Source organism: Doryrhamphus excisus, chromosome 19 (genome assembly GCF_030265055.1).
Source record: "Doryrhamphus excisus isolate RoL2022-K1 chromosome 19, RoL_Dexc_1.0, whole genome shotgun sequence".
Classification (NCBI taxonomy): domain Eukaryota; kingdom Metazoa; phylum Chordata; class Actinopteri; order Syngnathiformes; family Syngnathidae; genus Doryrhamphus; species Doryrhamphus excisus.
In genome coordinates this window covers 7741264-7754584 of record NC_080484.1, presented here as the reverse complement: position 1 = coordinate 7754584, position 13321 = coordinate 7741264, and the positions used below count along the sequence as shown (strand labels likewise).

General features: G+C 42.3%; 1 protein-coding gene across 1 annotated transcript; it reads right to left on the bottom strand.

The window, feature by feature from the left end:
- Window positions 1-7724: 7724 nt before the first annotated feature.
- hadhb (hydroxyacyl-CoA dehydrogenase trifunctional multienzyme complex subunit beta) lies at window positions 7725-13250 on the bottom strand. The gene is made up of 16 exons (XM_058057567.1): window positions 13125-13250; window positions 12409-12481; window positions 12267-12308; window positions 12094-12190; window positions 11964-12008; window positions 11187-11286; window positions 11021-11108; window positions 10703-10890; window positions 10440-10620; window positions 9752-9873; window positions 9603-9682; window positions 9478-9525; window positions 9277-9364; window positions 8638-8712; window positions 8414-8578; window positions 7725-8349 (listed from the first exon to the last, which is right to left on the bottom strand). Exons 2-16 carry the CDS (start codon window positions 12473-12475, stop codon window positions 8314-8316), a joined length of 1422 nt encoding a protein of 473 aa, XP_057913550.1. The 5' UTR covers window positions 12476-12481; window positions 13125-13250; the 3' UTR covers window positions 7725-8313.
- Window positions 13251-13321: the final 71 nt, after the last annotated feature.

Sequence of the window (13321 nt, the reverse complement as noted above, 5' to 3'; positions counted from 1 at the left end):
AGTTAACACGTTGGTTAGATAGATACTTTATTTATCTATCTATCTATCTATCTATCTATCTATCTATCTATCTATCTATCTATCTATCTATCTATCTATCTATCTATCTACCTATCTACCTATCTACCTATCTACCTATCTACCTACCTATCTACCTACCTACCTACCTATCTACCTACCTACCTACCTACCTACCTGACAAGTTAACATGAGGATAGCTAGGTTGGTTAGGTAGATACTTTATTCATCTATGTACCTACCTATACCTGACAAGTTAACACGAGGATAGCATTTGCACAGAAATCAAACTTAAACTGTATTAATTTGATTTGATCTACTTGACCTTTTCAAAAGGCTGCTGTTTTATTTTTATAAATGCAGGCTGCGTTTTGTTGTTTGTTGCCCAGATAAGCACGTTCCATTTTGTTGTTGTTTTTTCGAATCCTCAAAATAAAAATTACATCAAAAATAAAAAAATTTGATTCTTTATTGCATTTCTTTAATTTCATCAAAGCAATGAAACATAATTTATTAATATTGTAATGAAGTTAAACTTGAGGCGGCATCGTGCAACATAGTCACGTGGTTGCGTCATTCCCTACAGGATGTGCTGTAGGGAAAATAAACATTTAATCATGAAGGCTCATTATGTATTTGGAGCCAACTTAGTCATTTTGATAGTAGGCTAATATAGCTAATATATAGATACATACAGCATGTGTTGCTTTCATTACAAGGCTTATATAAGGCTTTTGTTTTTTGTGGCTCCGGACACATTTGTTTTTTGGTCCAATAAGGCTCTTTCAACATTTTGGGTTGCCGACGCCTGGTCTAGCGTGATGTTGCTATTAAAATGAGACTGTAATGTTAGCATGTTGGCTGTGCTTGTGTTGCCAAAGTCTTTGTCCTCCTCTCCGACTCCCTAATGTTCCATTGTTGTATGTGATATATGGCATCTATTCTGGTCAGTGTTGGGAATGATTAACCTTATTGTTTTCCACTAACAGGTTTAGTCAAATTAACTGCTATTTCAAACGTTGCAATCCAGTTACCTAACCATGCAAGGTGGCGCATTATCATGCATTGATGTCAATATCAACGACCTGGATGGCGCTTCAGTCGCCCCCTAGTGTTTAGGTAGAGAATTTGCAAGTCACCAGCTCAATCTTGTGAGACACTATAGCTAAATCTGAATTATTTGACATATTTGAAGGTTTTTCAAAAAAGTAACACAATAATTACTTTCCTTTGTAGTTTATTACATTATGAATGAGTAATGTCATTACTAATTTCTGTGTAAAAAGTGCACAATTGTACGTGTTGGAAACAGACACACAATGGAGTGTGTTCCTAGTAGGGCTTACTAGAAGTATTATTGAAATGTCTAAAGTCCAGCATCAAGGCTAGATTTTAATATGCTTTCAATACACTTTTGTGGGGCCTTAGAATTGTGGAAAAACAGTATAATATTGGACCTTCAAAAATTATGACGTCTGTAGCTCAGAAAGAGGCGGGACATAAAGCACAGTGTTTGCATTGGACAAGGTCATTGGACATTTTGACCCGGTCGGGGAGGAGGTGGGGCGCGGTTGGAGGATGCAGGTGAAAAGAAGAAATAGCAGCACAGCATGAGCAGGACTGTGTGTGTGTGTGTGTGTGTGCGCGTGTGCACAGCAGCATGTCAGTGCGCACAGTGTCAAGACTGCTGTCAGTCACTCATCCATCCAGCTGACTAATTGGCTCCTTACCCTCGCTCTCTCTCTTCCTCTCGCTCTCTTTCTCCCTCTCTCTATCCCTCCCTCCATCAGGCATTGCTCCTAACTGCGTGCCGGAGGCCAAAATGCAGATGAGGCCTGCCTCGCGTCAGGGGGAGCTTCTGCTCTGCTTAATTATCTGAGTGTGTGTGTGTGTGTGTGTGTGTGTGTGTGTGTGTGTGAGAGAGAGAGAAACAGCGTTAGCTTATCGGTTTACCGGCCCACACACACACACTTGCACACGTTTTCATAGCTGCTGTTGCTGCTATGCTAAACAGCAAAGCATCCTGGGAATTGCAGTGACAGCTCATTTTGGTTTTCTTGCAGTCTATGTATCCCTCCCCCTTTCTATGCACACCTTGACACACACACACACACACCTCTGTCTTTTTCCACATAGCGCTCATGGGAACAGGTCCAGGGCCTGTCACCAACCTCCCCCACCACACCTACCCTCCCTCCGCCTTCACCGCCATCACCATTCCACCCTCCCCTCACGGCGGCGGTGACAGGGCTTGTTGACAAACGCCAGCAGTCATCAGGGCACCATGGGAAATCTTCTGCCACCATTTTGTCAGCAGAATGACAGAAGTTGTTAATGTCTCGCCTCTCGCCCTGACACGAGACGTAGCGGCTGACAGACTCTGACACACACACACACACACATGCAGCAGTGCACGGCCATCTCCGGTGACACACATGCATGTATACATACAAAACAATCTGCTGCTACACACACCCTTTATGACCCCCAATGCTGCACTCAGTGGGTTATTTACTGTATGAGACTGTTAATGAGGATGTGTGTGTGTGTGTGTGTCCTAATGACTCAAGAGCACACTGTGAGGTAACACTGTCTCAGTCCAAACACTGATCAATAACATTTACAATCCCGACAGGAGATTGGGTCCATCCAGCAAGGCTAACTGTCCGTTATAGGAGCATGATGAACTCCAGACACACACACACACACACACACACACACGCACACACACACACACACACACACACACACACACACAGAGATACTGTATATACGAACAGCTTCTCTGGACAGCCAATTACCGCTCCTCATAATCCACTTGGTTCACACCAAGCTGCAACACCCACCTGTGTACGCTTGATACGAGCAACAAATGTGAGTGCCGAGGATGACAAAGTTCCCTGTAGGATCCTGACTGAAAGAAATGCCTTTTTAATGAAGTGTACGCAGCAGGATGTGTTCGAGTGTCATACAGATTGCATTAGGATGCACTTGAAGGGTGGGAATGAAAAGAAATAAATACTCGTATTGTCATTTTGTGGACAAATTTAGCTAAATTCAGCGTTTTTATTTGTCGTACAGGACACAGATTTGTTGAATTTGCCTCCGCAAAGTGCAACACGGTATTTTATTTGGTTTGTCCTGTACAGCTTCCCTATTATATGGAGTATTATTTGGCTTTATTTGATGTTTTGTTGTTATGCAAATTTGCATTTGCATCTGAAGTGATCATTTTGTTGCATTTCCTGGTTTTAGTTTCGAGTTCAGTCTGTACAGTTCAAATAAATAAATAGATATTAATTTCTCAATAGTATGGGGACGTGAAAACATTTCTGTCCCCTCGGGGGGCATGACAGAAAGTAATTGAGAACCACTGAACTCATTCATTTGCCTGATTGCTGCCAAAACTGAATCGGGTATACTAGACAGATGGGCAATGATACATTGTGAGTTTTCGAGTGTTTTTACCAAATAGTGTGGGTGAAGCTTGGCAGTAATGTTTGATGATTCGCTGGGAAACACAACTCGCTCATAATTTGGCTCCATGAGCTTGGATCTTCACCAAAATTGTTGTGTCGGAAGAAGGTCCTGGTCTGAGGAGATTCATTGCAACAATTAATTGGATCACAGATTCATTTTGATTAATCCTTTTATAATCAATTTAGTCATTAGGCTTAAATCTTTGTGTTTTAGGCAACAAATGATCAACATTTTTGGTTCATATTGATTTGTTTCGTCTAGGTCAGGGCAGGGGTGTGCAACCTGCGGCTCTGTTATCTTTCTGCTGTGATTCCAGCTGGTTTATGCTTCTGTGTAGTGTCTTCTGACGCCACCATGAGCCTTTCAAAGTTCTGCCAAGTGCAAGGGGTCGTGTTTTCCGGCGAGTCAACCATGATGCTGAGCAATTATTTCGCTTGTTGGCTTCCTTTGTCGCTCATGAACAATGGCAGCTAACATGACACGAAAAGTGGTACGGGAATTGGAACTAATCCATGTGTTACAACACTTTTATTGCGAATGTTGATCCAAAATCAGTGGAGAAGGCTTAAGAAAATGCTTAAGAAAGCGGTGCGGCTTGTCACTGTGCCAGGAAGACAGGAAGACATGATATAAAATAGGTGGAAACAGGCTCAAATGGCTATTTTAAAGCTAAGAGCATAACTCGATTAATCCAAACAACAAAAATAATCGTTAGCTGCAGCCTTATGTTCCATAATTTATCATTATGCCACAGAGTGGTGATATAAACTGAGATAAAAATCACAGGTGGTTATTCACCTTCTTCTCATTGCATCTAGTCCAGCACACCACAACTCAAAGGAACGGTCCACCCCCAGAATGATAATGGCACCCTCCATGAACCCGGAAGTAGCCACGTGGCTAAGTAATGCTAATGGTAGGCTGTGTTCGAAACCGCATACTTACCTACTACTCTTTGAGTATGCAGTGTGTCTACACTGGCAGTATGCCATTTTTGAGTATGCCAAATTACCCAGGATGCAACAGGATGTGATGTCACCTCGAAAAAAAACCCCATAGGCTGAACACTGAGCAGCAGGATGGACCAAATGGCGGTATCAAGCAGGATATATTGCGAGTTGGTTCACTTCTTGTTTTCAAAGTAAAAGCAGTGATTTATCACTATGTTTTTTTTTTGTATGATAAAAGTAAGGGGGTGTTTTATTTTGTGAAAATAACCAGAAGTGCGTTGCTTACTTCGGCTAGCTTAAATTTTGCTGAATTCATCCAAACGAAATTGTAAGCGGTTGCCATTTGGACAAATAAATGACACACTCTAAACAGCCACTTTCTCAAATGATTTTTAAAAAAAGTCAATAAAGTGATGTATTTAAAGAGTTTAGAAGTAAAGTGACATTAGTTTCAGCCTGTCGAATTTGGCTCAGGTAGGAGCGCAATGCATTGTGGGTTATCATGTAGTACCTGTAGTGTAAACGCTTTGCAGTGTGGAGTGTGGATAGTACGGACACGGAAGTATGTAGTAGTTAGTATGCGGTTTCGAACACAGCCGTAGACATACACGGTGCTGTATACAAAAACACATCTCTGACAGACAGCTAGCAGGCTATCAACGCAAGTGCGTGCACGTGATATGAACTGAAACCCGCGCGCAGAGGCAGGTGCCCACGCGGCACTCGCGCACACTCAAGCAGGTGCGCGCACAAGCCGGAGAAAACGAGATGAAAGCGCCTCCCCCCCTAAAACCCACCCCACGTGCATCCCGCACCCTCCCCGCGCGCTCACCGAAGTAGATGTGTAGATTTGTAGTGACAGCGGCTGGTGCCTTCGCCAGTCATCCCCCATAAAAGGTTGTGCGTGATCAAAGGCCCGCTGAGGCAGGGAGGCGGCCCGCCATGTCGACGCGTGTCTGCGTGTCTCCGGTGTCTCGCAGGGTTGAGGCGCTTTTTTGAAGCTTTAAAAACACAAAACCTCGCCTGTCTTTCTCCCCGCTATTTACATTTGAGCGGCGTTTTGCCTTGGCGGTAAAACATTGGTTTTATTCCCTCCGCCTGCAGCCGGTGACAGGCTCGGCTGCATAATCGACTCTCGAGTCAAGCGCGGCTTCAACTGGAAGAATTAAATCTTTAAATACATTTTAAACGGAAGTGTCTGTCTGAAGTTATGTTAACAAGGCCCCAACCTGAGATGCGTGCGTGTTTTGTATAGAGCAGACTCCCTGGCGGGTGGTGTAAAGCCAGGAAATGTTGATATAAACGCAAGCATCCGCCGTGAATTAGACAAACACTGGAGCGCAGCTTTCGCCAAATATCATCCTTTCTCTATAAAGCCACTGCAACTTTTTAAAGTCACCTGCCATTCACGCCCCTAGTTTTCCATATTCATGTTGTTTAAAACATCACCAGGAAGCCTGAGCATCCTTTTTTTTTACCACCTCATTAACATCAGTCAAGTAGTCAAGAGGCAGACAGCAATATTCACCATCAATTAATTGTGCAGTCACTGCTGACACATCTTGGTGCACAGCCTGCATGCCAAAAAAAAAAAAAAAAAGAAGAAGGCTATTTGCACATATATATGCACATTTGAAATCAGAATTTCAGTAAACACCCCCCCATCTCGTTCCCAAAATTATTGGTTGGCCCATCTGCAACACAAAGCTTCACCATACATTGATGTTCTTCTTTGTTGTTTTCTGAATAAAACATGACCATCATCTGCATAAAGATGGTGGTCACACGGAGGCAACCATTTAGACGCTTCATGGGTTCATTAGGAATTGACTTGATGTTATGAAGTAGCAATAGAATTAATTTTGTAAATGATTGTTTGTGTATGTCTAGGGTGTACTGGACTGGGATAGGCTCCAGCCTACACCATAGAAAATGGATGAATTATTAAGAACTACTATAAGGTCACTGAGGTCCGAGGGCCAGCTCCAACTTGTGGTGCCTAAGACGAGACTTGAGACCAGGGGGGACCGAGCCTTTTCTGTGGTTGGCCCCAAACTATGGAACTCTCTCCCCTCCCAAGTAAAAAAGAGCCCCCAACATCGAAAGCTTTAAGTCTCGTCTTAAAACCCACTTTTATTCTCTGGCTTTTAACTCGGAGTGAGTCGTATGGTCCTGTGTCTTTTAGTTCTTCGTTTTTATTGTAATTGGTTTTTATTTTTTATACTTTTATTGCTTTGTTTCTTGTTTTTAATATTTTAATATCTATTTTACTATTTTATTTCTTAAATGATCTTTTAGTTTTGGATTATTACTTTGTAATTTTACTAGTCTGTGCAGCACTTTGGAAACTCTGTTTATAAAATGTGCGATATACATAAATAAAGTGGATTGGATTGGATAAGAATGAAAACAATTCGCACATGGCTCTGTTTCCAGTTGGCCATCAATCACTGAAGTATCAAACATATCAATATTTTTACACATGGTGGCAATGGTTTTCAGGCCAAACTCGCTACACCTACAAAAAAACTACACCTGCACCCACTCAACTGTGGTACCTTCAGAGTGGGTGGAGGACCCTTAAAAGTGTTGTCTGCCTTGGTCCACATGGGATGGACACTAACTTTTGCAAGCCACATCCCATGTAACGCACATGCATGAGCTACGCATGTTTATTGTCAGCTAAGGGTAGCCATTTTGAAATTAAAAGATGCAACATTTCATACCTTTTTCTGTTTTCGGGCCGAGTGGTTAGCATGTAGGCCTGTAGACACAGTCAGGAGATCAGGAAGACCTGGGTTCCAATCTCCACTTTGGCATCTGTGTGGAGTTTGCATGTTCTCCCCGACCAAAAACATGCATACAAGTATGAATGATTGTCTATATGTGTCCTGTGTTTGGCTGGTGACCAGTTCAGGGTCTTGCCCAAAGACAGCTGGGATAGGCTCCAGCATACCTGTGACCCTAGTGAGGATAAGCGGCATAGAAAAAGGATGTATGTTGTTATCGGCAATACAGCCTTGCTACTTAAATGATGAAAGTGGGTGTTTATGGTGATATTTGTTAATGGTCTGTATGTTTAAAAAAGAAGTTTGATTTCCCAGTAATCCACACGGGAATGATACAAACATTACTGGCCTCAAAATGTAATTATTTGATGTACATTCCCCTGACTAAATGAACATGTTTGTCAATAAGGACAAACGAGGCTATAAAAGAACCTATTGAGTTTTCATGCTTTAGATTTACCAAAAATGAGATGGACAAAATGACTAATTCTGTTTCAGCTGGCTTTTATTATTCAATGCAACACCGTTCCACCTTTTACATTTTCTTTTCTGTGTTAAAAATATAACAAATAACAGATTCTACCCAAGCAGTACCAGATTGGTAGCGTCATGCATAAAATGACATTTGTCATTTCAACACGGTTTTAACTCGGGGTGGGGGAATAATGGGAAATATGATTAGCGTTTAATGGTAAAATAAAAAATTGGGTATTTATTTGAGCTGTTATCATGAAATTTAATGCCAACAGTTTATAAGAAAAAATATTCTAACATGTACAGACATTAGCATAACGTTAGCTCATCTTTAGGACAAAACTTGTCTATGACACACTGGAGTCAAAGAGCGGACATGATGCTCCTGCAAGTGAGTAAAACCAAAGAAGGCAGCAAGCCTCAACATTCCACTGCTATAAATTAACAGCCATTTACACAATGTTCTTCCCTATTGTTCTCACACCCACACACACACAAAGACTGACTTCTGTCTGTCAAGGCATCGTGGTGCAAATATATACACTCAATCGTCTGGCTGTTTGTGTGTGATGAAGTTGCTAAGCGGTGCTAATTTCCATGCTTTACTGTGGGTAGGCTTCAATCACCATGGCGTGACCCTGGAAAACACAAACAAGTCAGGTGTCAACCGAGTAGATTGAGTAATAATCCGCCATGACTCACCTGTCCTCCTGCAGCACACGCCGCCAGCAGTCCGTACTGTCCTCCTTCTTTCTGGAGTCTGTGTGCAACTGTGGTGACCAGTCTGCAGCCGGTGGCACCGAACGGATGACCCAACGACAGAGAGCCGCCCCATTTGTTGAACTTCTCCATAGGAGGGGTACCCACCTGGAAGGAGGTATTAGGTAAGTGTCAAGATAGACAGAAACAACAAAAAGGAGGTTTACCTTCGATTTTCTGCCAATGTATGTCTGGGCAAACCAGTCAGAGTCCATCGCTTTCAGATTTGCCATTATCTGACCCTGGAACACAAGCAGGCATGCAGTACAGCTGCTTCATTAACAGATACCAGAAAGAAAAAAAAATGCAAGTAGAAATTAGAATTTCTAAATTGCATGTGAAATCAGAGAAATTATGTCAGCCATTCATTTAGAATATATACACACACGGACAAAATTGTTGGTACCCCTCAGTTAATGAAATAAAAACACAAATGGTCACTGAAATCACTTGAAATTTACAAAAGTAATAATGAATTAAAAAATATTGAAAAATCAAAATCAGCCATCACTTTTGAAGTGTTGATTAACATAATATAAAAAACAAATTAATGAAACAGGCCTGGACAATTTAATACATTTTTATTTATTGTTACTTTTGTAAGTTTCAAGTGATTTCAGTGAGAATTGTGGGATTTTCTTTCTTTAACTGAGGGGTACCAACAATTTTGTCCACGTGTGTACAAGTGTAAAAGTATATAATCTGAAGTGCTATCATCTTGTGTCATGTCTGCATCACTGATACTACTATCACAATCCGGTTTATGTACTTCCGATAGCCCAACCACAAAATACGTAATAACTTACTGCAAACGCCTCGTGGAACTCAAAAACATCAATGTCATTCATGGTCAAGCCAGCACGTTCAAGAACCTTGGGTGTACTGTATGTTGGCCTGAAAGCATCGAACAGCAGTGTTATCATACATCACCACAAATATACACAATGAACTAGTGCAGACCTGCCAACCTATCACTGTGGGTCCAATGACAGGGAGAAAGCACTCACCCCAGCAGCAGCTGATCTTTAGGATCCTGAGACACGTAGACAAAGTCTCTGCAAGGACAGGTATGACAAAGTATCAACAAAGTGTCTTTTTTAGGGAAAACCAAGCAAAGAAGAGGCACAATTACCTCAGGTAGGCTTTAGGCTTGTAGCCCATCGCCAGAGCTTTCTCTTCAGACATGATGAGCACAGCAGAGGCACCGTCAGTCTAAAAGCATGAATAAGCGTATTGATGTTTAGGAAATAAGCCACACAGACGTGCACCAATTGTGCTTACCAAGAAGGAGGAGTTGGCGGCGGTGACCGTGCCGTGAGGCTTCACGAAGGCAGGTTTCAGTTTGGCCATTTGCTCCATAGAGGACGGACGGATGCCATTGTCCTTTGACACTATGTCCCGGCCTGGAAAGACATATACGTATATAAGTGAAATATAGTACTATATAAGGATCGACCGTCCGATATATCGGGCCGATATTTGCGTATTTTCCTTGTATTGGTCAATTTTATAAATCGAACTAAATTGTGTCAGTGTGATGTGTTTGTGTGTGTGGAGGGGGGGGGGATGCGCGTCACGCTGCGGAGGAGCAGTCATCACATCGATGCTAGATAAGTGTGTTTAAGAAAGCTGAATCCTACTGTGTTCAGTGTTTACATTTCAAGAAATATTTGTTTAAACATGAGACCTGGAATATTTATCATGGTAATTTTTTCATGTAAATTGAGGGAGCAAAAGCAGTATCGGCCACAAATATCGCCCCAAGCAAAATCGGCTGAGGGTGATCGGTATCGGCCCCAAAAAAAAACATATCGGTCGATCACTCGTACTATATACACCATATAGTATAATTATATAGTGTGTAATTGTTTTAAAAGATGACATAAGATGGGTGGTACCTTAATGACCATGGGAACCCTACATTAGTAACTATCATATACAGGTTACGAGGTTGATGTACAATATTAACCTGGCACTTTAAAGGAGATGACATCCTGCAGTAGACCCGCTTCCTGGGCCTTTTTAGCCAGAGAATGTGACCGCAGAGCAAACTCATCCTGCTCCACTCTGGAGACTCCAAACGCAGCAGCCAGACGGTCAGCGCTGTGGCCCATCGTTTCGGCGGTGGAGAATTCAGCGACAGCAGGAAGCTACATACACAGAGCAAATAAAAAGTTTCGATATTATAAATACAGGAAGTAGAAACTCTTAGTGTGTTTCGTGACTATGTACCTCTGGTGAGAAGTGTGCCATGCGGATGCTGCCAATCAAACCGAGCCTCTGGCCGAGGGTCTTCGCCTTGTTGAGTGACAGCATGGTCTTCCTCATTTTGCGGCTGTGACGGATAGGAACATCGGACATGAACTCCACTCCTCCTGCCACCACGGCATCGCACTGGCCGGCAGCAATTAGACCAACGGCTGAAATGTTGCCAAAAAAAACAATAAAAATGGGATATATTTCTGTTAGAGGATTGGGCTCTCTTGCGTCCAATCATGGTTCTACACCATCCCAAATCTCCATTCATAACCACTCCAGGTCCTGACGTACCTGAGGTCATTGCCTGGTTGGAGGAGATGCATGCCATGGTGACCGTGTGAGCTGGGATCTTGTCAGAGAAGCCCGCACCCAGTGCGGCCTGAGAGAAGCACGACACAGATTAAAGACCCGACAGCAGCTCTTGGTACGTTTAAAATGTACACGTCTGTTTTCATACCTCTCTTGCGACATTGCTTGTCTTGACTTCCTGAATGACTGTTCCATAGATGATGTAGTCCACAGCATCTTTAGAAATCCCCGTCTTGTGCAGCAGACCCCTATTTAGCGAACAAATAGCATCATATCAGCAACAGGCAATTACAGCACTCTCTACCATACAGAGCAGGAGTGGGCAAATGTTTTGACTCGCTGGCCGTCTATATATAGTTGGTCATCAAATAGAACAACATATTTACTCACGGTGCAACGAAATAACATCCACAGCAAGCTAACATCACATAAATCAACTACTACTATGTGGGTAATAAACATCTAAGCACTAAACCCAACATGTAACTTAAACTGTTATTTACAAGTGCCCGCAAGGCATGTTGGGCAGTCCAGCGGCAACAACTAACTGAATGGTGAAACATTGACATCAAGCAAAAGTGGTAACAAGTTGGGAGCGAAGAGAACCACAAGCTACCCAGTATGGGGGTTGTGCATAGACGCTTATTTGAAAGCCCACATGGTGCAGTAGATAGTTTACATTGTGTGTTGACATGTGTTTGGGTGGCTTTTTTGTGCAAGCTAGAGATTGCATCTGACTAGTCCCTGTACGACGCAAGCAAGCCATGTTGCCAGCTACAGCACTGGTGTTAAAGGCTTACAGAAAAATTAAGACATTTGGCGGGGTGCCGTTTTCCAACCCCAGATATAGAGGCTACAATTCCTTGCTATGACAAAACATTTAAGACTGGATCTCTATGAATTAACGCAGGCATAGGGCACTCACTGTAGAGCTGCTCTGGCCAAGTCATGAGGCATGAGGTCAGCATACCTGTAAATATACAGCAAAGTCAATTTCAAGCAGCTGAGGTCATTTTTTTTTGTGAAGGAATCTGCATTTACAAGTAAAAACGTACGTCGTTCCAGACAGCAGGAAAGGGGTTCGTACTCCTTCAACCAGCACTATGTTCTTCAAACCAGGGCGGGCCAGTGTTTTCTTGCTTTTTGTCTGAGCTGTAAAAAACAATCGCAAAAGTTAGCACAGTAACGGCATCCATCATCATGGCTGTAATGTGGAAGTAGCTGTTACCTTGAGCCTGCAGCTCAGCCGTCGTACCCAGGGACCGTACAGCTGAAACAAATATAATCAACTCAACACCAAATAGATGGCAGAAATAGCGCCTCCACTGATGTATTTTGATACTATTTGTAATGATACATTTTATACTTACCACACTGCAGAGCCCATTTCGGGCTGACAGGGGAGCAACGCACCGACTTCAGCAGCATGGAAGCCATTATGTTCTGCAAAGGAAGGCCAACTGTAACACTGCAGTCACCTTTAACAATTAAATCCGCTGCCAACTCATGACAAAGTGCGTGGCTATATAGTTCTGCAAATGGTTACCAAAAACAACTCTCATAAGTTGCAATAAATATAGAATAACTGTTTTTTCCTATGGGTTCTACATAGAGAATTAGGTTGCAGGTCACGTGGTCTAGTGTGATAACATATAGAAGAACGTGGAAAAAATACGTTTGGCCTGAAATAAAGCAAGTCATTTAAATGACGACATGTTTAATGTGGCTCGCATTGTGAATGAATAAAATCACATTTCATTGACTGTCACCCTGTCAACTCATTCCATCTATGACCCTTCACCTAGATGTGCTAGCCTGACGACGTCGCACCCGCTCAAGACCAAAATGGGGTCAGAAGTATTTCAAGGTCGTATTTATGTTTAAATGAGGGAATGTATTCCAAACATGAAATACAAATGTCAAATATTTCATTTTGTAACACTGTGCTGAATGCGAGTGTTAGCTTGTTGCCTACATTCACTTTACCGTAGAGTTTCCCGTTTTGGAACAGTTTGTCAAGCGATTATAGCACACTCGAAACATTTAGCAAACAACGTATAAATCTCCTTAATTAAAACGACCTTACCTGCAAATAAAGTACGTATTCACAAACGCAGCTTCCCTGTTAAAGGCTTGTCTGGTCACAGCTCATCTGGACTACAAAACCCGCTCATACTCTCAAGGACCCACGTCTTTTTTTAGCTGGCTAAATATATGCCTGAGCAAATATACGCGTCACTAGTGTTTTGACAACGCAACTATTTTGTTTTGCTTCTTTTGGAA

Excerpts from the sequence above, each read along its gene's own strand:
- hadhb (XM_058057567.1), bottom strand. The coding sequence starts at position 12,475 with ATGGCTTCCATGCTGCTGAAGTCGGTGCGTTGCTCCCCTGTCAGCCCG. Across the intron at positions 11,287-11,963 it reads TTGGCCAGAGCAGCTCTACA|GGGTCTGCTGCACAAGACGG; the intron begins GTGAGTGCCCTA and ends TTCGCTAAATAG. Across the intron at positions 8,713-9,276 it reads AGTTCCACGAGGCGTTTGCA|GGTCAGATAATGGCAAATCT; the intron begins GTAAGTTATTAC and ends CTTGTGTTCCAG.